The sequence below is a fragment of the Dermochelys coriacea genome, chromosome 9, assembly GCF_009764565.3.
Source record: "Dermochelys coriacea isolate rDerCor1 chromosome 9, rDerCor1.pri.v4, whole genome shotgun sequence".
Classification (NCBI taxonomy): Eukaryota; Metazoa; Chordata; order Testudines; family Dermochelyidae; genus Dermochelys; species Dermochelys coriacea.
In genome coordinates, this window is record NC_050076.1 from 22,270,424 (window position 1) to 22,296,923 (window position 26,500).

General features: G+C 41.3%; 1 protein-coding gene across 9 annotated transcripts in view; it reads right to left on the minus strand.

Annotated features, from left to right (window-relative positions):
* Positions 1-26,500, minus strand: part of SMC4 (structural maintenance of chromosomes 4) — a 95,797-nt gene that overhangs the window by 57,767 nt on the left and 11,530 nt on the right. For 5 of the 9 annotated variants that reach the window (XM_038415870.2, XM_038415868.2, XM_038415871.2 and 2 more), the window contains exon 6: positions 8,669-8,833. In XM_038415870.2, the coding sequence (XP_038271798.1) occupies positions 8,669-8,833 (165 nt within the window). Of the gene's footprint in view, positions 1-4,887; positions 4,936-8,668; positions 8,834-26,500 lie in introns of all 9 variants that reach the window. The other 4 variants (XM_043491875.1, XM_043491878.1, XM_043491876.1 and 1 more) reach the window with 1 other exon arrangement.

The following is a 26,500-nucleotide window of genomic DNA, read 5'->3' on the forward strand; positions in this document are numbered from 1 at the left end:
ATTCCCAAGCATGAGCCCAATGGTAGTAGGAACTCAGAAATTATTTAAACAATTTTACCACAGATGGTCTTTCTGCTGTACACTTTGGCAATTCATAATGCTGCATGAAAGTGTGAACAGAGACTCAAGTTGCTGCTCTGCAGATGTCTATAACAGGGACATTACTGAGGAAGGCTGAGATGGTATGGGCCCTTGTAGAATGAGCAGTAGTTCTCTGGTGGTGTGAGGCTTCCAAGTTCATAACAGGTTCATGTACATAAAGAAATCTTATTAGGTAGCCTCTACTTGAGAGCCTCGTCCTCTCATTGTCTCAGCCTAAGACATTAAGTCTGAGGGAGGATCTAAAAGACAGAGTCCTGTCAATGTAGAATGACAGTGCCCTGCACACATCCAAGGCATGCAACATCTCCTCATACTTATGGGTGTGCAGTTTAGAAAAAGATGATCAGTAGGACTACCACCTGATTTAGATGGAATTCTGACACACTTTTGATATATAGTGTTGTTGTAGCCGTATTGGTCCCAGGATATTAGTGTTTGATAGGAATTTCAGATGAGGTTGTAAAGATGCTTGGTCCTTAAATTATACATAGTAGACCTCCAACTCCCTCATTCTCCTAGCAAATATTAACTCTAAGAATGCTGTTTTAGCAGACAAATGAAAAAGGGAGCAGGTGGATAAGGCTCATAGGGTGGTCTCATACACAATGACAAGACCAAGTTAAGGTCCTAAGGTGAAAGTGTAGGTCATTAACTGCAACCAGAGGTTCTTTGAGATGTGTCATTCTGATCTGTATTCCACACATGGGGTATGCATGCATGCCATGTGCACAAATCCAAAATTATTCAAAGCAGTGTCTGTTGACCCAAATGTGCATAGTAGCTCTCCTTGCATTCCCAACCTAGGAGATAAGATTCAGTGAGGGTCAATGCCTCTGGAGTTCCTCCTCTTACTGCAAACACAATAGGATCTGAAGCAGAGGGGATGGAGGGGAAGTAGAGGAATACAGATAGGGACCCCACATCTCGAAGAACCTCCAGTTACAGTAAGTAACCACCACCACTACTCTGAGTGATGATCCCTATGAGTATTCCACAAGCAGCATTCAGACTGGAGGAGGGTGCGAGGAAGCTGATATCAAAGATGCTGACAATACTGCTGATTCCACCAGTGATTAATAGGTTGCAAATGTGTGGATCAAACTCCAGGTGGCTGCTTTACAGATATTTTGCAGTGGAAATGTCTGATAAGGATGTCATGGAGGCAGTTCGTGCTTGTGTGGAGTGAGCTGTGACACCCATAGGGAGAGGAATGTTTGTTATCTTGTAGCACTTTAAGATGCATCGCAAGACCACTTAGAAATCCTCTGGGAGGATATGTCTTGCTCACGCAATCTCTCTGCTATGGGGATAAAATGTCTTGGTGATTTACTAATGGGTTTGGTTCTTTGCAGATAGAATGCCAGGCCACGGTAGACATCAAGGGAGTTAAGTCTCTTTGTCACAAGATGGCTGCTCCACCCAGGGGGTCCCCTGGGTAAACATCAGCATTGTATGTTGCTAATGCTGTTGCAGCCATTGCAAAGCATTTTGGGAAGGGTTAAAGGTGCAAGTGTGGAGTGGAAGATTCCTTTGCAGGTTGCGACAGGTCAAAGAGGGAGGGAGAGAAAGGAATGGGTTAAGTCTACGATTCAGCTAGGCTTGAAGATAAGGCCATTGCACTCTGATACCTGCCAAGACTGAAGGGAGGTGTGTGAGTGCACCCCCCCAAACCAGCCGTGAGAAAGGAAGATTGAGCTGAGCAAACCTGTAGGGACTGCAAAACCCAGCAAGATAGTGAAGGCCAGCAAGGGGGTAAACAACCGCTGTAGTGTCCCTGAAGACAATGTGTTTTGGGAAAGCTGAAGAAGCCACTAAGGCCGGTTTGAACTGTTACACAGAGCTTGGGGAACAAAGGTCCCAGAAGGAGACGCCCACAAGAGACCCCAGGGACTTAAAAACCCTCCTGGAAGCCGAAGCAAATAGGAGATCAACAGCGGACCCTGGACGATGTGTGCATGGGACAAGAACTCCCATCTACCCCTCCCGCTCTTCTTCTTACATTACACCCAGGCTTGGCCAGCCTTGGGTAGTATGAGTGAGAGTATGAAAGTGGGTTAGGGCTTGGGGCACTAATGATTTCTTCCTTCCTTTGAGTGACGTGGGGAATGGAATCCCCAGAACTCTCCGCTGTTATTTTATTATTTTATCAATAAAGCTTTAAAATTCAGTTATTTGGTGTGTCATCTCCTCCCCAAATAATCCTGCGACCTCAGCCTGATCTGATGCCTCAGGCAGATGTGACATATTTGTTACCACTTATCTTCAGAAGTTTGTCCGAGAGGTCCAGGGAGGAATTGCCCCAAGGATTCCAGAATGACTATGAGCAGGTCACTGTCCCTGCTGCCATACCGCCACTGCAGATGCCGCAGCAGTCTCATGGGCTGGCGGTGATTCACCCCTTCTTGGCTGAACTCCTGCTCTGACTCGGACCACTGCCCCTCCGGTGAGCAGGGCAGAGCTGTGTAAGCCTGAATCTACCAACTGACCTTCGCCGGCAATCGGTGAGAAGAGGGCAAGTATCAGTGCCTGCTCAACAAGTGGTACCAGAAAGGTGAGACTGGCATCGTGATGGGGAGCGATCCCGTACCAGTGGGGATCAACGCCTGGGAGATCGTCTATGCCACAGCACAGATTGCTATAGCAATCCCTGCCAGGAGGCTCGCCAGTACCAAGGGTACGGGGACCGGTGCCTTGACTTTGGTGTCCCATGTCTCATAGGGGAGAGTGCAGCGTTGGAGACCTGGGTCTTCTGGTCAGCGACCGAGGTTGCGGACTGGGGTCCTAGGCTGTGTTGATGGGGATCTACTCATGAGGTCTGGGACTGAGGAAATTCCACTGCCCTATAGGGCGGTCCCAAGACAGGCTTGTCCTAGGAGAGTGGGGCCCTAGTCAAGTCCAGCACAGCATGTGTAGTGCCGGCCAGCTTACTGGGTCTTTAGCCACCGGGGCCACTTCAGGCAACAAAGGTCCTAGGAGGAGCTGGGGTCCCCTGCAGCTCCTAGGAGTCGGAATCCTGGCTGGGTTAGGGGTCCGACCACAGCAGTACCCCCATGAACCTCCGGGGTGAACATATGGCCTGACATAAGTCCTTTGCCGAAGGCCCCCCCTTTCCCTCTCCTGTCAGGGAGCCCTTCTTCTTCTGCCATTTCTTAGGCTCTGGTGAGGGGGGAACGGTGATGAGCAGGAACCAGTGTTGGCGGTGCGCTCCGCACCGATGCCAAGGGGCTAGGAGTGGAATCTGAATGGGAGGGCTCCAATGCAGGCGGAAGCAGACTCCATGAGGAGGGCCCTCAAGCGGATATCCAACTCCTTCTGGGTTCTAGGGCAAAAGTTCTTACAGATACTGCACTTGTCCTTTATATGGGACTCCCCCAAGCACTTCAAACAGAAGTCATGGGGGTCACTAATAGGCATCAGTCTGTTGCATGATGAGCATGGTCTGAAGCCTGGGGAAGGGGGCATGCCCCGCTGCAGGGCAAAGTCCCAGCCAGGACTCTATCTATTAAACTAACACTAACAATTAAACTAATGGATAACTAAGTACCTAAGAACTATATACAAAGGAGGTAACAATAGCTATTAAGAATCACTAATGTTCTTGCAATGCAAGACGAGGTGCTCCAACCAACTGTCACGGGCGGTAAGAAGGAACTGAGATGGCATAGGGCCGGCAGCATCTAATTTACCACCATATGAGCGCGAGACTCAAGAGGGCGCCACAGCCAATCCTACGGATACGGCTAAGGCAAAAATCTCTGACAACTGTGCACGTGGCCATGCACACACCTAGAGTGGAATCAAAATGAGCAAGTACTCAAAGAAGAACTGCTAACTGTGGTATGTAATCTATTGCTTAAATCATCTTCTGTACTAAATGATAGCTAATTTGATGCCAATTTTTAATAAGGTTTCAGAAGCAATACTGGCAATTATATACAAGTAAGCCCAACTTCAGTAGCAGACAAATTGGTTGAAACTATAGTAAAGAACAGACTTATCAGACACACAGATGAATACAATTTGTTGGAGAAGAGTGAACATGGCTTTTGTAAAGGGAAATCATGCCTCACTGATCTATTAGAATTCTTTGAGGGGGGCAATAAACATGTGGACAAGGTTGATCCAGTGGATACAGTGTACTTGGACTTTCAGAAAGCCTTTTGATCAGGTCCTTCACTAAAGGCTTTTAAGCAAAGAAACCAGTCATGGGATAAGAGGGAGGTCCTCTCATGGATCAGTAACTGGTTAAAAGATAGGAAACAAAAAGTAGGAATAAATGGTCAATTTTCACAATGGAGAAAAGTAAATAGCAGGGTCCCCCAGGCATCGGTACTGGGATCAGTGCTGTTCAACATACTCATATATGATCTGGAAAAAGGGGTAAAACAGTGAGGTGGCAGAATTTGCAGACGGATACTAAATTAATCAAGATAGTTAAGTCCAAAGCTGACTGCAAACATTTACAAAAGTATCTCATTAAACTGGGCAACAAAATGACAGATTAAATTCAATGTTGATAAATGCAAAGTAATGAACAATGGAAAACATAATCCCAACTATATATACACAAAATGATGGGGTTTAAATTAGCTGTTACCACTCAAAAAGATCTTGCAGTCACTGCAGATAGTTCTCTGAAAACATCTACTCAATGTCCAGTGGCAGTAAAAAACAAAACAAAACAAAAAAACAAGCTTACAATGTTAGAAACCCCTTAGGAAAGGGATAGATGCTAAAACAAAAAATTTCATAATGCCACTACATAAATCCATGGTACGCTCACACCTGGAATACTGTGTGCAGTTTCGTTCTCCTCATCTCCAAAGACAGATACTAGAATTGGAAAACATACAGAGAATGGCAACAAAAATTAGGGATATGGAGCAGCTTCCATGAGCGCAGAGATTAAAAAGACTGGGACTATTCAACTTGGAAAAGAGACAACTAAGGGAAGATACGAGAGAGATGTATAAAATCATGAATTGTGTGGAGAAAATGAATGAGGAAGTGTTATTTACCCATTCACATAACACAAGAATCAGAGATCCCACAATGAAATTAACAGGCAGCATGTTTAAAATAAACAAAAGAAAGTACTTCTTCACACAATGGAGTCAACCTGTGGAACTCATTGCCAGGGGATATTGTGAAGGCCAAAACTATAACTGGGTTCAAAAAAGAATTAGATAAATTTTTGGAGGATACGTCCATCAGCGGCTATTAGCCAAGATGGTCAGGAATGCAACCTCATGCTTTTGGTGTCCCTAGGCCTCTAAACACTAGGTGCTGGTCATACCTGGCGAATGGCAAGAGTAACCTCTCGACTATCTATTGGGGCTAAACTGTCACTGCAGAGATACCAGTGTGACTTTCTCCTCCGATTCACCCAAATCCAAGAACTGCTCCATCAGTAGAGGCGGTGTAGTTGGTACCGGGGATATCTGCCAGATGTTGGAGGTAAAGCTCCTGGGACAGTGATATAGACTTCTCCAGAGTAAGGACATCCCTCAGAAGGGCTGGGACAGACAGAAATGGAAACTGTGGATAAGGGAGGAATATATCTTCCAGCATTATACAAGGTTCAGTATGCACTTGTGTCCTAGGGATTCCCATAGTTAAGTCTGACAGTCTCTAGATAGATGAGGCAACACTGAGGATGAGTCTGGACCAGTACTCAGAACTGGTGAACGTCGAGTCTTATACTTCAGTACTGAGGGAACCAGCGGATCTTTCTTTTTATGCATCTTGCCCTCCAATCTGGGGGGTCTTCATCAGAGCCGATTCCTTAGGTTTTGCATATCTCACCCAACTGAACAGGCTTGGGGAGGAAGTATGTTTCTCATGGACAGTCCTCGATGGGAATCTGTCCTTGCATCCATGAGTGCATCCTCTACTCTCATGGGGAACCCTCAAAGAAGAGTCCTAGCCCTTAGATGTTGAGGGCTCTGCTCCAAGGCACATGGTTGGAGGGGCGCTGCAGGCCAACGTACAGAGTGGTCTCCCTGGCCTGAATCAGAGAGGGGCCTCATACAGCCTTCTCCACCAGGTGCTTACATAGGTGAAGCTCCAGGGCTTCTCAAGTTCTGGGTGGCAAGGGGCAACAGATACTGTACTTCACAGAGTTATGTGCCTCACCCAAACTGCACAGGCAGCATTGATGTTTGTCGCTGATAGAGAAGGATCAAGGACAGGTGATGCAATTCTCAAATCCCAGGACTTTGGGCACAGTTCCAAAGACAGGGAGGGGTTCACCAACCAGGGAGAGAGACAAACACTCTGTACTATACTAAAAAATGTAACTACAAATCTAAGAATATAACTGTTTACAAATATTTTCTTTATAGGTCATGAAACCAAGTAAAGGAGGACACAATTCCAACTCGGGCTACGCGGCAGTAGAGAAGCAACTGGAGACGCGTTGACCTGCACTGCCTCTTATACCTTTGGTCGGGAGCACAAGGATAGTTACTACACGTGCAGACCAACAGACACTGCTCTGAAGAGGTTCTGGACTTGGGTGCATGGCACACATGTGTACCCCACATGTAGAACACACATAGGGACCATCACTCAAAGAAGAGATGGTATTGTAGACTGTGGATAGACTAATTAGTCCTTTTAAAACTCTCCTGACCATAGGGGGTTGGTGATGGTGGTGACTGGTCTTGAAAGGCTGAGATGGCCACCAGATGAATTTTAATGAGCTCACTGGCAGGCCTGATTCTTTCAGTTCTAGTAGGTGTTCCAATATCTTGAATCTGTGATGCAGATGGAGACAGAGCATCCAGATCAAGAACCTTTTCCACTTAGCCAGATCGGTAGCTGTTATGGATTCACGGGGTCTGGGATATGGCCCAGCGTGTAACCAATCCCTTGGGAGTGACCCCTTGTGTGTCCTGGACCCCAATGATTCCACAGAGTTCCAAAGGGGTAGGACCTTGACTCCATGACTCTGAAAAACTGGACCTTTGGAAACCAGCAATCCTTGTCTCTCTCCTTAGCTCCCTGCAATGAATCCAGTCAAGCCAGACTCCTGCTGGACGCTTCTCCATACCCTTCAGGGCACAATGTTCAGTTAATATTTGCAGCGACCCCAGCAATCTTTTCGAAACAAGGTAGCAATGTATTAGTCACCTGGCATGCAATTTTGAAATACAGAGAAGCAAGAGTTAAGAAAGAGTTCAGACTGGCTAAAGCCAGGGCACCCCAAATCCATGCTATGTAGGAACTACCTATGCTTCCTTTGTCCGTCCCTTTTGTCTACCAGCCCATGTGTCTCTGTCAGCAGAGCTCTTAATACAGCCACCTGACACCTCGTTTTACAGCCATGCTTTATTCACATGTTCAGCTGCCTCTGCAGCTAGGTGTTAATTTTGGTCTTTGAGGTTCTCATAATCTCTATAGCGTCTTCCATTCAAATGTGTTGATTCCAGCCCACACAGTCCTTGTAGCTTTATGGCAGGGGTGGCCAAAATGTGGCTCGCAAGCCACACATGGCTCTTACTGTTAAAATGCAGCTTGTGGAGTCCCACCTTATACTCCTCCCTCCATTTTCCATCTACCAGACAGGAAGGTGGGGGAGAAGGGGGAAGTTTGGGATCTCTGCCTTGCAGCAGGGTAGTGGCTTGTGGCTTCTGTCCAGAGGGAAGGAAGGTTTCCGGGTGCACTCCAGCTCTTGAACTTCTGAAGATTGTCCTATGTGGCTTGGAGAGTCAGTAAGTTTGGCTACCCCTGCTATATATCTCAAAATACCTAGACTGACTTCCCATGTCCTAGGGAGAAAATGGATTATTTCCCCCAAAGGGTAACAATGCCAAGGTATCAAGTCATATAGACAGCTCATAAATATATTACAGAAAATTCCCACATTTGTCACAGTAGTTCTAGGATAATTTTTTTTTCTATTAACATCTTCTGAACCAGATGAAAATAGATTCTATCTATAGCTGTTAGCCACCAAACATCCACGCTGTGAGGCTGAGACTGCATGGATTGGAGTGCAGCACCTGACTGTTATGCTAAGATATATAGAGAGGACTGGTAACATGAATGGAGGTTGGATTGAAAGGGTCTGCAGGTCCACGTACTAATACTACCCCAGCCAAGATGGGGCTAAGAAATATCATTATGGAGTGTTCTTGTTTCAGCTGTTTACTTTGGGAATCAGTGGATTGGAGGGTATTCTTACAGGAACTCCAGTCCCCAGTGTACTAGGAATGCATCTTTCACATAGCTTGGGCTATGACCAGCCATGTAACAGAAGCAGCTGCACTTCTAGTCTCTGGTTGCAAACCAGTTCATATTGGGAAATCATCAGCTCTGGAATACTGCCCACAGTATCTTGCTCTCCAGAGAACAATCATGATTTCCTATGAACTTCCTGCTGAGACGATTTTTTTTTAAATTAATGTACAATATTCTTAAAAGTAAAACAAAAACCCCTAATTTTTTCCTCATGAATGTTACCTTTATGCTTTCAATTGCTTTTCTGAAATAAAAAGTTCCAGCCGTTAAGGATTTTGTTCTATATTTGACTTTTAGAGAATGAATGCTCATGAGGACTCACCTTCTCTCCTCTCTGTTCATTTAACATCTCAACTCTGCGACACAGAACTTGAATGGGATCTTTTAACCGTCCCGATCCTATTAGGTCTTCTAAGTATTCAAGCATACCTTCATCATGTTCATTCTGGCCTTTTGGTTTCATCATTGCAATCTGTTCAACTTCTCCCTTAAAAAAAAAAAATCTAGATTCTATCATTCTTAGGGGGTTGGGGTTCTTTCTTTAAGAGAAAGAAGGTATTGGGATGCAGAGAAAATGAAGATCTTTACTATTCTAAGCATTTATGTGACAAGTCAGATGTTATATATTACAACATAGTAAGGCAGCAGTCAGAACTAGTTAGTCACAATACCCATATATCTAGTGAGGCAGTTAAGAATATAATGAAAATTTTCTCCCTCTGAAGATACTATGATGATGGTGGGAAAGAAAAAATCTGTTCTCCGTAGCCCACCCTCCAAACTAAACTTCATCACTCTATAAAACTTCAAAAGGCACATCTCCCTCGCCTGAGAGGGGAAAACAAAAACAAAAATGACAACCCCATACCATTTAAGACTGTTTTATTTACATAAAAAAGCATTTAAGATAGTTTGATCAGGAGTGGAGCCCTATTAAAAGTAATAGTTTGGAAAAAAATGTTTCAGGAGCAGTGTTCTGATTGGTCGCTTGAACCTTTTGGGTGTCCAGTTGGACATTATTAAAAAACAAAAAGCCTTATTAAATACTTGTTAACTTTCCCTGCTATATTTATTTCTTCCTGCACAGCATTATCTCAATGTATATACCACAGAACATTTTACTAAAAACAGCAGCAGATCTAATTTTTTATTATAAGGTAGAATGGGAAATGAGTTGTAAAAGAATTATAAAAGAATTTGAGGTGAAGATAAACAATGTAGTTTAGCTCTTGCTGTGGTAAATGGAGCAAATTTTTTATTTTTAAAAAACCAATTACATACTTCACCATATGCTTGGAACAAAGAGTTGATACATCTTCCAAATTCATTCAAATTATTGCATAATATTTAGTCTAAATTCAAAATTGTAAAGTAACAAAAAGATATCAGAAGTGCATGTATATTTAATAAATTTATTATTTGTATTGCCATAGTGCCTAAGAGCCCTACTCATGGCCAAGGATCCCATCGTACTAGGATTACACAAAACAGACCAAAAGAAAAGTCCCAAACAGTTTATAACCAAAGACAAGCATTTTAGCTATGTGGATGGATAGGAAAGGCGATATCTTAGAGATCGTTATACAGCAAAAGTCTGCAAGATAGAAATAGCTTGGGTATGAGGATCTAGAAGGAAGTCAAAGTCAAAAGTGATACATAGGTTAAAGACCCAATTAACAGGCAAGATGGTAGTACTGTCCACAGTGATCGAAAAAGGACATAGGGAACTCAATCTCTGTTTTAGCCATGTTTGAGCTTGGACTGATGGCTAGACATCCACAAGGAGATCTCGGAGAGACAGGCCAAGATTTTAGTTTGGACAGAATGGGAAAAATTTCTTACTGATAATTTCCTTTCTGCTAGCACTGTCTCCCAAGATTCTGGATATCTGGGCTGCTCCTTTCTATAGCTCATGGAGGTGTATAAAAGATTTGGCTCCATATGCCTGGCTACTGACAAATAAGTTATTCTAAAGAAGTGAAAAAACTTGAATAATGAATATTCGAGAAGTAATGAACTGACTATGTCCAGCAGACAAAACAGCCAAGAAAGCATTGGGTCAAATCCAAGCAAAGCTCCATTTGTGAGGTAGCCTTCTCAGGCTCAGCAGATACTGAGTTGTGCCCAGCCAGTTGACCTTAACTCTATTAGGTCTTGGAGCTATGAGTTGAACAGGAATGTGGGACTGCCAACCCACCAAAGCAAACGTGACTCCAATGTGGAAAAATGGACCAGGAAGAGAATAAGGAAAGTCTCTAAAGACTAGAAGGATTCAGACAGTCTGAGAAAGCTACCTCGCAAATGGAGCACTGCTTGGATTTGACCCAGTGCTTTCTTGGCTACTCTACCATGCCTATATAGGGGCAGAATTGCTGGCAGGGAGACACTATGGTGGAAGTTCAGGGTGGATTAAACTATCAGATTGCTTAAAACCAACCCAGGGAGGAGGAAAAAAGCCTGAAAAAGAGAAACTGTTTGGGGGGGCAGCAGCAAGAAGGAAAAAATAATAATGGAAGAGATAAAAAGAGCAGCGTAACTGCCAACTGACTGCTGCCACTGAGGAAGAGAATCTGGTGGCAAGAAGGAGCAAAGGATACATCGCCAGTGCCAGATCTTTGATCCACCTCCGTAAGCTGTAGCATAGAGGGGAGCAGCCCAGATGCCCAGAATTGTGTGAGATGCTGTGCTGCAGAAACAGACAGGTCAGAAGTAGATCTGAGAGTCATCAGCATAGAGATGGTATTTGAATTTGTATTTGCAGACTAGGTTATCTAGAGATAAGATACAGAGGAAGAAGAAAAGGGGACCAAGGAGAGAGCTTATTGGCACTGTCAGAAAGCTGAATAGGGGATGAGGAGGATCCTCTGAAGGACTTATTATAGAGGTGGAGAACTAGGAGAGAGGAGTTACAGAAGCCATGATAGTACAAGATTTTAAAAAGAGGAGCAACAGCCAACTGTATAGAAGGTGTCTAACATCAAGGAGGATGAAGATGGGGTACTCATTTTGAACTTTGGCTAGGAAGAGGTCAGACTTTGGGAAGAGCAGTTTCATTTACTTATTTGGTATAGGATGACACCTAGTGGCCTCACTTTTCTCTCACTAGAAAATATGCAAGCCCTGTGCAGTTGAGAAGAGAAAAAACACAATAGAGCCACATCTTGTTAATTTTACATGTTTTGTATACTTATTTCTCTTCCTGCACAAAAAACTCCACATTAATATTGAGTCGTATGTAGGAGCACTTTTTATTCTTTTATTTCAAAGCTATAAAAAAAAAGTGTAGGCATATAAACTTTGTTAGTTTTCTTTATTGGACAAACTATTAATAAATACTAATGTCAATAGGTATTAAATTGACACAAAATAAAGCAATCCTTTTTATAAGCTGTCACATTACATACCCTTATTACCAGAGTATACAGTATATATACCAAAATGCAAGTATTTTCTAATGAGTACAGTTCAACGGGGCTACAGTTCTTATTGCTCACTAAATTAATGGAATGATTGGTCTGTTTATACATTAAGGAAGATAATAAACTAGTAACAGAAATATTTTTTTTAATTCAAGTGTTGAATTCAGATATTTCCAGCAGCTTCTTTCTACTACAGGCACTGTAAAAGTAAAGAATTCATTGTATAACTTCAAGATGGCAATTATACAGTTTGACCATGTATCCCTTCCAGATGTTCAATTCTAACTAGATGCAAAATACATAACTAGGCCGGGGTTTTGAACACCACTTGTGCTGTTCTAAGGGAGCTATCACATGCTTGCTCTTGTCCATAACTTGAAAGAGTATTTAAAGAAAACAGCACCAGCAAAAGTGAAACTCAAGAGACAACAGACACACATTCAGAGAGAAAGAGGAGAGCGATAAGCTTAAGCATATCTGGTGTAGCTCTTGTGCCTGAAGGAGAAGGAAAAAACCCTTAGTTTAAAAATACTAGGATATACTATTTAAAGGAATGTCTAACGAATGTAGAAATTCAAGTTGACAGTATCCCTCCAACATCTATAAACCTCTCATTAAAAAAAAAAAATCTCAATCTCAAAACTGTGCCCCAAGGAAAATCTTTCAACAGTTTACCTTACATTATATGCCTCTTACTGAAAAATGAATGTCTGGGGGCAGGGGCAGAAGCACACACAGATGTAATGATATATACATGATTATGTATGAATAGATGTATAAGTGATATCTGTGAAGGACCACCATCATTGACTATAGCATAAGAGCTCCTTTGATATGCTGGACTTATATTTCTAGGTGTCCTCGATCCCAAACAGAGATGCCCAGGGCTTGAAAAATTTCTTCAGTGCTCAATAATACCAAGAACTAAATCAACTCACAAAGAGAAAACACCGCTTTTCTGTTTTCCCAGTGGTCTGGTTTCACCACTAGCTGAGATTTTTTTAGTCAATGAAAGCTGGGCATCCCCCTTATCACTAATTGGAACACGTTACACCAACCTCCAGCTTTAGATTAGAAGACAGCCCTCCTATGCACTGGTTCAGGATTGTGTAGACCAGGGGTAGGCAAACTATGGCCTGCAGGCGAGATCCGGCCCACGAGCTGTTTTAAGTTGGCCTGTGAGCTCCCGCTGGAGCGCTGGGTTGGGGGCCGCACCACACAGCTCGGCCTCACTCTGGAGCTTCAGCCGGGGTGCCGGATTTGGGGCCGCACCACGCAGCTCCCGGAAACTGCAGCATGGCCCCGCTCCAAGGGTTGCTCCATGTGTTGGAGCTGGAGAAAGGACATGCCTCTGCTTCCAGGAGCCACTTGAGGTAAGCGCAACTTGGAGCCTGCTCCCGAGCTTCTCCCCATGCCCCAACCCCCTGCCTGAGCCCTGATCCCCCTCCTGCTCTCCAAACCCCTCAATCCCAGCATGGAGCACCCACCTGCACCCCAAACCTCTTATCCCCAGCCCCATCCCAGAGCCCGCACCCCCAGCCAGAACCTGCACCCCTTCTGAACCGCTAGGTCCCAGCCCAGAGCCCCCTCCTACACCCCAAACTCCTCATCCCCAGCCCGCACCCTCAACCCCTCCCACACCCCAACTCCAATTTTGTGAGCATTCATGGCCCGCCAGACAATTTCTATTCCCCGATGTGGCCCTCCGGCCAAAAAGTTGTCCACCCCGGTGTAGACTGTTCTATATATAATTTCTTTCCCTTGCTTCTTTAGCTTCACTAGCCTTACTCTCTATCCAATTTCACTTTTTTTTTTTTGCATTGTTTCTTTACTGCTTTGTCAAGGTTGCTGTAGGTTTGTTTTGTTTCTTCAGTTGCATGTTGTAGTACTAGAACCTTTTGTTTTCTTCTTTTTGTCTATAAATTTTCCATGTTTCTTCTGAGACCAATGTTCTTTATTGCTTCCTCTCTTTCTACCAATTATCTTTTCAGCTGCTTCTAGAATAGAAGTTTTGAAAAGATCCCAGTATTTTTCCACTTGGTTTTCTTCAAGATCTTTAAAGGGCCTCAAACTTACTCTTGACCTCTATCTGGTACTCTTTTCGTATCCTGCAATCTTATAGTTTCTGTATATTGAATAATCTGGGTCTGTGTTCTTTCTTTTTAAGCGCTTTAAACTTCAATTTGATGTTTGCTTTCAGCAAATAATGATCGTTCCCTGTATCTGCTCCTTTGAATACTCTTGTGTTTAACACTGATGTTTTCCACCTCTGACTAACACAAAGTTGATCTCTTTGTGCACGGCCATCTGGTGAAATCCATGCCTTTTTGTGTATGTTTTAATGTTGGAACAAAGAGTTGCAGATGTTAAGACTGTTTTCAGCACAAAATTCAAGAAGTCTTGTGTCAGTGCCTGTCGTTGTTCCAGTTGTATGTGGGCCGATGCCTGTTTCCCAACCTCTTCTTTCATTTCCGATCTGGGCATTAAAATATCCCATAACCAGGAAAGATTATCCTTTGGTATTTCTTTCATTACATCGTTTAAATCTGTATAGAATTTCTCTTAGATTAACAGGATAGGGATCAAAATTAAGAAGTGTTCCAGTGAAAAGGAAACAAGGAGAAATTTTGAAAACAGGAGGAACAAGAAAACAGATGGATGGAACACTTCAAAGACGTGATAAATCAACCAGAACCAATTACAAGACTGCAATATAAGAATGATAAAGCATTAGATCTCGATCTAGATGTATCTGAGGTAAAAATCGAAAAAGCATTGAAGAAGCTGAAAAACAAGGCAGCACCGAGTTGGACAGCATTCATCCCGAGATGCTTAAATAAGGAGGTGAACATGTGGAATCAGTCATCTGTTCGCTGTGCAACAAAATATGGATGGAGGCGAAAGTGCCAGAAGAATGGACCCTCGATTATCATAATCAAATTACCAAAGAAAGGTGATCTAAACAATTGTTCAAATTGGAGGAGAGTAACGCTTCTATCTATCTGTCAGAGGAAAAATATTAGCACCATTCCTCCTGAACAGAATGAAAGGAAAGATGGATACCATCTTATGTGAACAACAATCTGGATTTAGACAAGGGAGACCCTGCACAGATGCTATTTTCACCCCGAGACAGATTACTGAGAACACAGTTGAATTCCAAAGATTGAGTAAGCCCTTCAGCATCAAGACAGGTATAAGGCAGGGATGCGTCCCATCTCTTTTTTTGTTTATGCCAGTCATCGATTATGGATTAAAACAATGTGACAGTGATACATATGGCCTAACATGGAACAATTCAAGGCTATTTGATCTAAACTCTGCTGATGACATTGCTCTTATCAGTGAAGATGCCAATAGACTACAAAAATGCACAAACCAAGTAAGAGAAGTAATGGAGAAGATAGGTTTGAGATACAATGCAAAGAAATGTAAAGTCATGTTAATGGGGACTATAGGGATAGAAATTAAAACTGAAGAGGAGAAACTGTAAACGGTGGATAATTTTATGCATCTTGGAAGTACCATCAGCCAAGATGGTAATAATTCCGAGGAAGAAATAAGAATTGGGAAGGCAAACGCTGCATTTGGAAGACCCAAAAACATCTCCCTCAAGACAAAACTGAACGTGTACAAAGCAATTGTTGTTATTGCCATTACAACATATAGCTGTGAGACATGGCAACTTACCAAGAAAGATACACAAAAGCTGGATGCATATCACAAATTTCTGAGAAGAACATTGGGAATAACAGAGATAGAAAGACGAATGAAGAAGTCAGAAAAATTACTGGACAAGGCACCTCTCACAAATAATCTACAAAAGACATCAGCGGCTCGGACATGTGCTGAGAATGGAAAAAGAACGCTTACCAAATACTTCCCTGAATGGAAGCCAGAACATGCAAGAGAGGAAGACCGTGAATAACATGGAAATGAACAGTTCTGAATGACATCAAGCACCTCAACATGAAATGGGAAGATCTGAAGAGAAGGGCAGTTGACAGGCAAGGATGGCAAATGTGGGTAGCCCAATGTGCAGCAAAGCACGGGATGGACTAAGGTCTCCTACACACAGCTCTCCTGGAGTGGCTGGTGTTTCCCTCCGAGACCATTGCTCCCTCAGCCCAAAACAGGGAGCAGCAGTCTCCAAAGGAAGGCCCTAGGCAACCTGAAGACCAATGGTGGTGAAGGTTGCCTTCAACATACCTCCATGCCAGCAGCAGGCTCCTCTTGCTTGGGGAGGGAGCTCCTTGCCAACATCACCCCACCAAGACATCACTGTATCGCTTTACTTTCCAGTCATGAGCATAGGGTTATCTTTGCAGATGTAAGGGCTAGAAAAAAAGTTTTTAAAAGCAAAAGCTTATATTCTGTAGTATTTTCCTGAGCTAGGAAAATGGATATTTCAAACTCTACTGGTATCCATGCTTTTAAAAATCCCTCCTATAAAAAGGATCTGCTGATAAAGGATCAAACTCACCAGACAGCAGAAGCAAAAACAGAAGCAGAAACTCTGGAAGCAGAAGACCTATGGGTATTCCTGTTGCCACTGTCCTGTAGAAGGGGCAGAAAACTGGGAGAGAACCCAGGAGAGATTTCTTTCAAGTTACTTTCAAGAAAATCAAGGCAATCAGATATTGTGTTGGTCCTTTGTTTGGGCCATTTGAACTCTAGTAAGTGACTTCAGGTAAGCCTCAGAGTCTTCCATTCTGAAGGAAGACAGACTGCTGAGCCTGGAGTCACAGAAAGCAGTGGAGCCAAAACCTTTTGAATGATGGTATCACATTTTATTTTGTGATTAGAGGTCTCCATGTTAGTAAGTTACCCTGTGACATGGGTGGTGTTCTTTGCCAAAGTGTTTGAGAAGAATTTTTGAGGCACTCAGAGAAGGGAAAGCGAAGGGTGGGGCATTTGCAGGGGCGACACCAGAAGGGGAACTCTGAGAAGGTGACTCTATGGGTATATCTATACTACCCGCTGGATCGGTGGGCAGCAATCTACCCCCGAGTGCTCTCCCATAGACTCCGGTACTCCACGAGGGCGAGAAGCGCAAGCGGAGGCAACGGGGGAGAGGCAGCAGTTGACTCACCACAGTGAAGACTTCAGCTACATTATTCATGTAGTTGAAGTTGCGCAACTTAGATCGATTCCCCCCCAGTGTAGACCAGGCCTTTGACATTATCATTACTGAACAAACAGGAAGTAGTGTTTTATCTTCAGACAAATTTTTGAGTATAGTTTACAAGTTGTCAAACATATAAGCAGAATAATAGAGTCTATTCCAAGTCTTCCTTTACCTACTTCCTTTACAGGTGACACATCTCAATGTCAAACCTGATCTGGGTAACTTCACCTACAAGTGGCCCATGCCAGCTGATTTTGGCTAACGGACTGTTTGATTGTGGTGTAGACATCTCAGCTGAGCCTTGAGCCCCTCTTACCTCATGCGGCCCTAGAGCCTAGCACCAGTCCAAACCCAAACATCTACACCGCAATCTAACAGCTCCTTACCTTGAGTGAGCTGGCACAGGCCAGCTGCAGGTGTCTAACTGCAGTGTAGATACACCCTCAGTATTAGACAATCAAGTCCAGTCTTCATCATGTTTGAAAACTATGGAGTTCAGAGGTGTGTTTGACAGGATCAGAAAGACAAGCTCTAATTTTAGGAATAAGCAAAAGCTAAGAGAAGCACATTAAAACCTGTAGACACATTCTTTAGCAATACATCTGTAGCTAGCAGTTTTAGATTCAGGAAACGGAGAAAGTTTCAATAAGAAAGTTAAGTCTTTCACTGTAAATATTAGTTTTTATATTAGATTCACCTCCAAATGTCCAACTAAATTAATCCCTAACTGTACACTCTGCATTCCTTAAGTATACTCACCTTAGGCTGTGATCCTAAATTGTGTATGGGATCTAGTATTCTAGAATAAGGAAAACATGTTAATTTCACTATTTTCAAATATCTCTTGTGATGCCTCAAATGTACTTCCAAAGCCAGATAAAAGGAGTTATACAAACCTCTGCCTTATTTCATCTGAGTCTCACACAAGGTTTAGGAATAACGGCTTAAAGTCTCTTAGAAAGCTAACCCGTTGCTTTCTGCTTAAATTTGAAATTACTCCATAGATTTGTACGATTTTCATTTGAAATGCAGGTCTTCAATTTAAATAAGTGTCTTATTTCAATTTGAAGTGATGTATTCTCATGATTTCTATCGATTTAAAAAAAAAATCTGAATTGCAGATAATACAGAACTCCCAAATAGCAGCCTTTGATGTTGAGTTGACAGCTCAACTGCAGGGACACAAATTGAACTATTCAAGGTATCTTACCTTTTTAAGAACCCAGAGTGCAGTGGCAAGTTAACTGCTTATTGACCCTAAATTTTCCTACAGCAGTCATTATGGTTTATTACTCCTTCATGTGAAGTTGAGGGAAATGAGAAGAAATTTATATTGATGTACCATCACTACATGGATTACATCCAGTTCAATGTTTTTTAATAATTTTGTACGTGTAGTATGTTTGCCTTCATAGTGATTGGCCAAGGTAGGAGTTTGCATGAGTACAAACTGGATCTTCTTAATCTGGATAAGACAATGGTGATACTTGTTGATTGGTGGAAATCAGTATCTATAGAGAATGGCAGGTTTTCCAGTTGTATAAATAAGATGTGTAATTTAGGAGCAACCTCTGGTCACCTTATTGCCTCTGGAGTCTTAGGTAGTGTTAGAATGGGGAAAGCACTTCCAATCTGCGTTTAGTAGGATAATTATTCAATAATTTATGATACTGAAGTTTACGTGGTGCTTTACAAACCATAAGATGCTTTCCCTGCCTCAAACTGCTTACTATCCAAGAAGGACAAGACAAACCAGAAAAAGACAATGGACAATACTCTTCAAAAGTGAGATTAAGGGAATTTAACACTGAGAAGAATATAGGAAGTTTTCTAGACAGAAACGAGGTTAAAGGAAGAAAGTTGGTCAACTGTCAAACTTGTTTCACATGTGGAGGGGAGAAAAGCATTACAGAAGGCCCAAAGCCAATAGCGGGAGAAAGTGGAATAAAGGAAACAGCAGGGCAACTGGATTGGGAGAAAGAGGCAAACAAAAGGCGGGGGGGGGGTGCGCGTGGAGGGAGATTAGAAAGAAGTGAGAGCAGAGATATAGATGGGGACAAAATTATGTGCAAAGCTTTAGAATCAAGGATGAGGAGACAGAGTTTGATCTAGAAAGAGCCAGGAAGCCAGTATCTTCAGATAAGGCAAGTGGTCAGCTAAGTTCCCTCTAAGCTGTGTGGCTGCGCAGCTACATGTTAAGCCTGGTGCAGGGGCTCAGGGCTGCAGCAGAGAGAGCAACCTCCCCCTGCTGGCCCCAGTGTAGGCCTGCTGAGGCCAGGGGAGCCAACATCCCAAACCCCTCATTCCTGGACCCACCCCAGAGTCATCACCCCTAGTCAGAGCCCTCACCCCCTGCATCCAACCCTCTCCCTCAGCCCTCTCCCAGTCTGAACCTCTCAGCCCCACCCCCACCACATGAATTTTGTTATGTGCACCAATATGAAGGTGATGTGTCACACATCCTCTCCATATTGGTGCAAATAATTTATTCCGCACATGGATGTAAAAAAAATTAGAGGGAACACTGGTGGTCAGGTGAAGGTCTAGTTTGATGTTGCTGAAGAGGAGGATTACTTTAGCTGTGACATTTTGGAGTGAGGGAAAGTTAAAACAATCAAGGCAAATGATAATCAAAGTATAGAAAAAAGGTTTTAAGTAGTGGGGGGAGTGACAATTGTAACTGATCTGGACCTTGCCAGGACATACGTATGGCCTTTTACCCCCAGATGGGATTACTATAATATGCAGCACATAGCACTGCCCCCCCCCCCCAAAATAGCTGCATATTGTATGGAATATGGAGGCCTACCATAGAAACATATTACACAAAGGATCCAAAGTCTGCCAGGGCTCTCGTTTCAATTCAGGGTGCAATTCAAAAAGTTATACCTGTTGATATTTAAAACCCTAAATTGGTCTGGGTGCTAGCTACTTGAAAAACTGTCTCAGTGAACCTTTAAAACAGTTTGGGACCTTGCTTACTGTTCAAAGATTTAAGCTAGGGGCTCAAATTTGCTTTCCCACTTCCTCTAACAGAGCCCACTCTATAGGCTTTTGAGACAGTATAAACACTGCCTACATAGATTTTGCCTAATGGAGTGGATTATGTATCTGCTTATAGCAGATAGAGTTTGATGTCAGTCATCTAATTTTGTCCTTTTAAAATATATATAGACGTACCCAGATATGATGGCTTCAAATGGGGGAGTAGTGCTTTTTCAAAGAAATACTGGCACCAGTGTCCACACACTATTAGGAGACTATTAGAAAGACTACTGTGGCTACCTACATCTTCACAAAAAGTCATACGTGCTGGTGATTAAAGGAGACAGTCATGCAGTGTACACCCAGTGTTTAGTTGTAATAAAGAAATTAACAGATACAAATACAAAGTATTTTTTTTAAATCATAAGCATGGAGTTACCAACAATGTAATATGGTGTCATAAATATAAAGGGAAGGGCAAACACCTTTAAAATCCCTCCTGGCCAGAGGAAAAACCCTTTCACCTGTAAAAGGTTAAGAAGCTAGGATAACCTCACTGGCACCTGACCAAAATGACCAATGAGGAGACAAGATGCTTTCAAAGCTGGAGGGGAGCGAAGGGGAACAAAGGGTCTCTGTCTGTGTGAGGCTTTTGCCGGGAACAGAACAGGAATGGAGTATTAGAACTTAGTAAGTAATCTAGCTAGATATGCATTAGATTGTTTTGTTTAAATGGCTGATCAAATAAGCTGTGCTGAATGGAATGTAAATTCCTGTTTTTGTGTCTTTTTGTAACTTAAGGTTTTGCTCAGAGGGATTCTCTACGTTTTGAATCTGATTACCCTGTAAGGTATTTACCATCCTGATTTTATACAGGTGATTCTTTTACTTTTTTTCTTCTATTAAAATTCTTCTTCTAAGAACCTGATTGCTTTTTCATTGTTCTTAAGATCCAAGGGTTTGGGTCTGTGTTCACCTATGCAAATTGGTGAGGACTTTTATCAGGCCTTCCCCAGGAAAGGGGGTGTAGGGTTTGGGGAGGATTTTGGGGGGAAAAGGTGTTTCCAAGCAGGCTCTTTCCCTGTTATATATTTGTTAGGCGCTTGGTGGTGGCAGCAATAAAGTCCAAGGGCAAAAGGTAAAATAGTTTGTACCTTGGGGAAGTTTTAACCTAAGCTGGTAAAAATAAGCTTAGGGGGTTTTTCATGCAGGTCCCCACATCTGAACCCTAGAGTTCAGAGTGGGGAAGGAACCTTGACATATGGCTACATAGAGAGACAGAGACTACTGCTTTATTGAAGAGTCTCTCTCCATTAATTTTGTAAATACTGGGTTATAAGAAATCATATTTGCTAGAAACTGGATACAGGAGTATTTATGTATTCTTTTTAAGCCAATTTCTCAGTGGGTCCATTTAAGTGCTGTTCACGCAGGAGGATGGCAGGAGTTCCTGTTTCAATGGAGACAGTTACAACTGCCATGAAGGGTTTCTTCCATATTGTTATACCAGGCAAAAAAAAGCTAAATTAAAATATAAATTACCAGGGATTTAAAGGTAAAAGGAGAATTACAAGATTATGCCTAAAAGTAACTATTACAAATCCAGAAAGTTTAGAGTTTAGTTTGGTTTTGTTTTTTTAAAATATCCATACACTAAATATGAAAATGTACAGTTAAGGTACCCAAACCATCATAACTCTGCCCTGGAGTGCTGACATGAGGGAACTAAATAAAAACTGACCCTAAAAGACAGTTTTATTAAATCGGGAACCACAAACACTAAATGCCTTGAAACTGTAGTCATGTAGTTATTGCACATTATTAATGGGGCATGGTTAAGGCTGTATGAGTGCCTTAACTGCATAGTCCCGTGAAAGGAAAAGCTTGTATGTAGGCTTGGAAAAATTAGATTTTATATAATTATAATGAATACTGATGTTTAGTTTTAAGCATTATTTATCTATTTAAATTTTTACAGTTGTGGGAAATTATGGGGGAGGTCGGACAATTTAACAACTGGTGTTGAGATTCGAGAAGTTTAAGCTTCATAACCATTAAAACACAAACTGTCGTCATAATATGTCAAAATATACATTGTATATTTCCTTAAACAAGTTCTCAAACCACATCTTACTTTGCATATCTGTAAGTTTTGATCAATGGAAATATTTTCCCATCAGTGGTATGTATATGGTAAAAGACCTTTGACAACATTTACCAATAAAAATCTAACCTTCCAACCTTATTTATGTGGCAATACAAACCTTATATTAAACTTGAGTTTATATTTTAAGTGGATCTCATTTTGATAGGCTTTAAATAACTTTTCATCAAGATGAAGATTCCAGAAGATAAGCTCTTTGACTGATAAGAGTTCCAAAATAAAAAGTTGACTAAGATGGCCAGTTTCTATGAAGAAACTGAAGTTGATGAAACCGAACAAGTTTGAACTTCTTAAATTTTTGCTAATGGATGACTGAGTGAATAGTCATTGCTAGGGGTTTTTTTTCAGTCAGCTATTTTTATTTTGTGATGAAGTGATGACAATGTCGAAGACCTCTTCACCTGGCAAAGACCTTGCCAGATTTCTCAAAAGTGGTCTCATGTAATCTGAATTTTTTTATTTTTTGTATTGGTCATAGACTTAGTCTTTGTAATAAGTAAAACACTGAATATTTTCAAAATTGCTGATTCAAGTGGAACTTTCCCAAGTTGACGCTTCCTAAAAGAATCTAATTCAAACCAGATTCAAAGAATAAGTGAAGTTTGAAAGACAAGAATTTAAACTAAGGCACAGAAGCCTCACCATTCAGGTCCGCAAGCTATTTGAGGGACGATGGACATTCCAGAATCTTCAAGCTTCATCACCTTGGGGAGAAGGCATGACATCAACATAAAGGCCACTCCAGTCTCTGACTAGCCTCTCTTGCTATTGGGTCTTCAGATGCAGGGAAGCACTGTGCTAGCAGAATACCACAACCTGATTCCTTGATTGAAGTTTGAGTGCCTACTCAGAGTCCAGAATATGAAGAGTTTGTAAATCCTAGTTATCATAAGTACCTCTTTTTTATTTTTGACCCTTTTTTTTATTTTGTTAGTTTAACTGGTTGATGTCTCAACCTAGTTATTTTTAGAATGTGGAAGTGCAGGATGTGTGCATACATATACTATGAGCACCCACAAAGTTCATATGGGGACAGCACCTGTAAGAAATATACCCCACATTTAAACAGTCCTAAATCTCTCAAAATTATTTTAGAGCATGTTTCGTGTTTAAAAGTGTTGAGACATGCTTATCAAGTGTTCTGCTAAAGCCTGTTTTTATAAAAAAAATTTCTGGGGGCCAGGGGAGAAGTAGCGGGAAGAAAGGGTTAGTGCCACTGCATCATGGAATTCTGAGGAAGCTTTATAATTGACTCGGAGGTTGTGGCCCCGATATTAGATAATTTGGTTTTGGTATTAAGCTACTTAAACATACATATGATTGACTGATTATAAATCACAATGAAAAGAATATGTTTTACTGTTTAGTTTAATATTAAACAGCTTAGCTTTAAGTCTTTTAACAAAATGTATAAAAAGATGCTAAGTTACATTTCTTTCAGTAGGCAATGTGGGTCCAAGATGTGAGTGGATAACAACTGGACAACCTAAACGCCTGACAAACTCCCCATAGTTAGTTTTTTTGTTCTTACATTCCCGTGGCTCGCTATGTTTGAATCTTAATTCTCAATGTCCTGAGTTTGCAATGCCTGGTTTTGATATATCTACACTGTATTTTTTTTTTAAACCCTTAAAGTTGAGGATATGTATTCTCAACTTAACTTGAACGGGTAATTTTCTACTTGACAATTACTCTGTTTTGTTAAAGTTATACAAGAACTTTACTGCAGCATGTAAATTAGATTAGGAGAAGATGATTGATAGAACTACCTCTATTATAGTGATTGCATTTAATAAGTTGAGCTATTGACCTGGCTCCATCTACTAGTCTATGATCATAATGAATTTAGCTTAATTACACCTAATTTCTTCAGTATAGCCTATGCACAAGACTAATCATTAACTATATGAAAACATGACGAGTGTGTTAACACAAAGATAATTCAGGACAAAAACGGTCCATAATAAGCACTACAGTTCTTAAATCTATTTATAAATGAATTTTAACTCAAACTAAGACATTTTTGTACTCAGAGTAAATGCTATAAATTTAAGGACAATGGCCCAGATAACCTGAAGATATTTAGGCCAATATGTTTTTCTTCATATGTAACAAACGGGCTGATGTTCTCCTTTAAGTTCAACACTCAGTTTTAACTATGGCATTGTAACCAGTACCTCCATAGTTGCCAGTAACAATTCTAACTCTCTGATTGTGCGCAAACTAAGTAATTATTTTCTTGCTAGTTAGACATATTTATACGGTGGGTTTGCATCATCACATGCTAGGTGTAATGATTTTTTTTTTTAAATTCCTTTAAAAAGGAGGTATGCTTAATATAAAAAATGAGAACTGCCCAATTCAGGGACGAAGGTGTGAAACTCCAGTTGCCCTGTAAAGGAAAAATGACTGATTTGCTTGATCAAAAGAGTAGCTCCGCTTTCAATTCTTGAATAAGAACGTTAATATGGAAGGTTAGACAAAGCTGCCTATTTACAGGCAGAGCCTACAGTGGTACATCTCCCTTGGAGTATCAAGCACAGTAGAGCCATAGTTAGGATGAGGATATTAATCCTCAAAAATTTATATCCAGCTGCTTCATTAAGGCATTTCACGCACTGCAAGAGGAGTTATTCACTGAATGGGTATTTCGCATAATTGAACCCTCAAGATCTACTCTTTCCCCCTTTGTAGCTCCTCTTAAGTATAGAAACAGGAATTGCTTATATAGTCAACAGCAGAAGGAAACTCTAGTGACCCCTCAGATTTGCTGGAAGAAGAAACCACGAGAGAGTTATAGTTTATATTTTGCAGAATATTTTGACTTTGTAAAAGAGGTTTTATTAAAACAAAGTTCAGTAACACTCATACTTGAGTCAGATAATTCCAGTCATAATTCCATGTCCTTCCATCTCTGAATTTCCATTCTGGCCTGATTTTAGCAACTACCATTTTGAGACACATTAGCGCTAGGAGTACTACATACATAAATTTAAAAGCTTAAAATTGTAGACATAAATTAAAATAAAAAGTCTCAGATGATGTAACTACTAGTCTCGGCTGTAGTTTTTTGCAACAGCCAGTACAAGTTACATTAGGACTGAAGTGAAAGAGGCAAGAAGGTAATGAGAATTGGCAGGTCACAAGATGCTGGACCAGACATGAATGCTATTTTACAAATGGTAAGATCTAGCCCTTTTACTTTCACTGGTCCAGGTAAAGTCTCAAGCCAGTGTAATTTTCAATTCCTGAATCCAACACTGGCCACCTACAGAGATGTCATACCAGATTGTTTCACCTAATTCCATTTTTTTATGTTCCTACAGATACATTGAGAAAACAGCTTCATCTGTCTCATCTCCCCTCCCATTTGTAGTTGTTCTTCCACTATGGTGTTGACTGTGCTAGCAAAAAATGCCTTCAATTTCTTTGCTTCTTCTAGGTAACTGACTTCAATTTTTCAGTGGGGGTGGGGTAGGGAGTGAAGGAACGAGGTGAAGAGAGAAAAATCATTAATGCTAGAAACCTAAATACTGGATATGCTTTTTTCAAAATGGAATTTTATAATGGCAACCACACTTGACCTTCACTGTTCAACTGAGATTTTTTTTTCAAGCAAAAAAATGCTGTAACCAAGAAACTGATTTCCACAGAATTTTCAGACGACTTATTATGCACTCTTATAACTAATGCTACCTTATTCTCCCCTCCACTCTTGCAAAGCAGTCTCTCACAGAGCTCTCGCTGCTCCGAGTTGAAACCCCTACAAGTCTATTAACAGGACGGGACTGGGAAAATAATAGACTTGTAGGGGTTTCTTTCTTTTTTGCAGTTATGTCTCATTTTCTAGTCTGGAATTTCTCCATATATGCCAAATAGGAAAAATTCACCATCCTTATAATTTCTGCCAGTACATCCCCAGAAAATTAAGCATTAGTGGGTGCGGGTTGAGAAAAATAATCAATATAATAATACAGTGGATAGTTTAATTACATACTGGAGTCCTGTAAGTATCTTAGATATACATTTTGAGAATTTTAATTCAAATGTTTGATAGATGCACATGTATAGGAGACTTTCAATGATACCCTAATTTGCCCAAAGCTGAGAAATTCAGAATTAACCAGTTACAGTAATAGCTGAACTTTGTATAGGATAATTATGTGTTCATAATGCAGTAGTACTCCAACTTAAGAGTTATCTTTGCTAAACTGTTATTTACACATATTTTGACTGTAATTTTGGAAGCTCTCTCAAGAACATCCTGTTCAGCTCTGTGCTAAATATGATTCCTTAAGTTAAGGCTGTGAGTGTAAGTCTTAGTTTTGGAATCCAAGCCAGAGATTGACAATCTCAAGAAAATGCAACATTTGACTGTATAATTCATAAAAAATATTTCCATCTGGAAGATAACACAATTTAAATATACTAATTCTGCTCTATTATTGTGCTAATGAA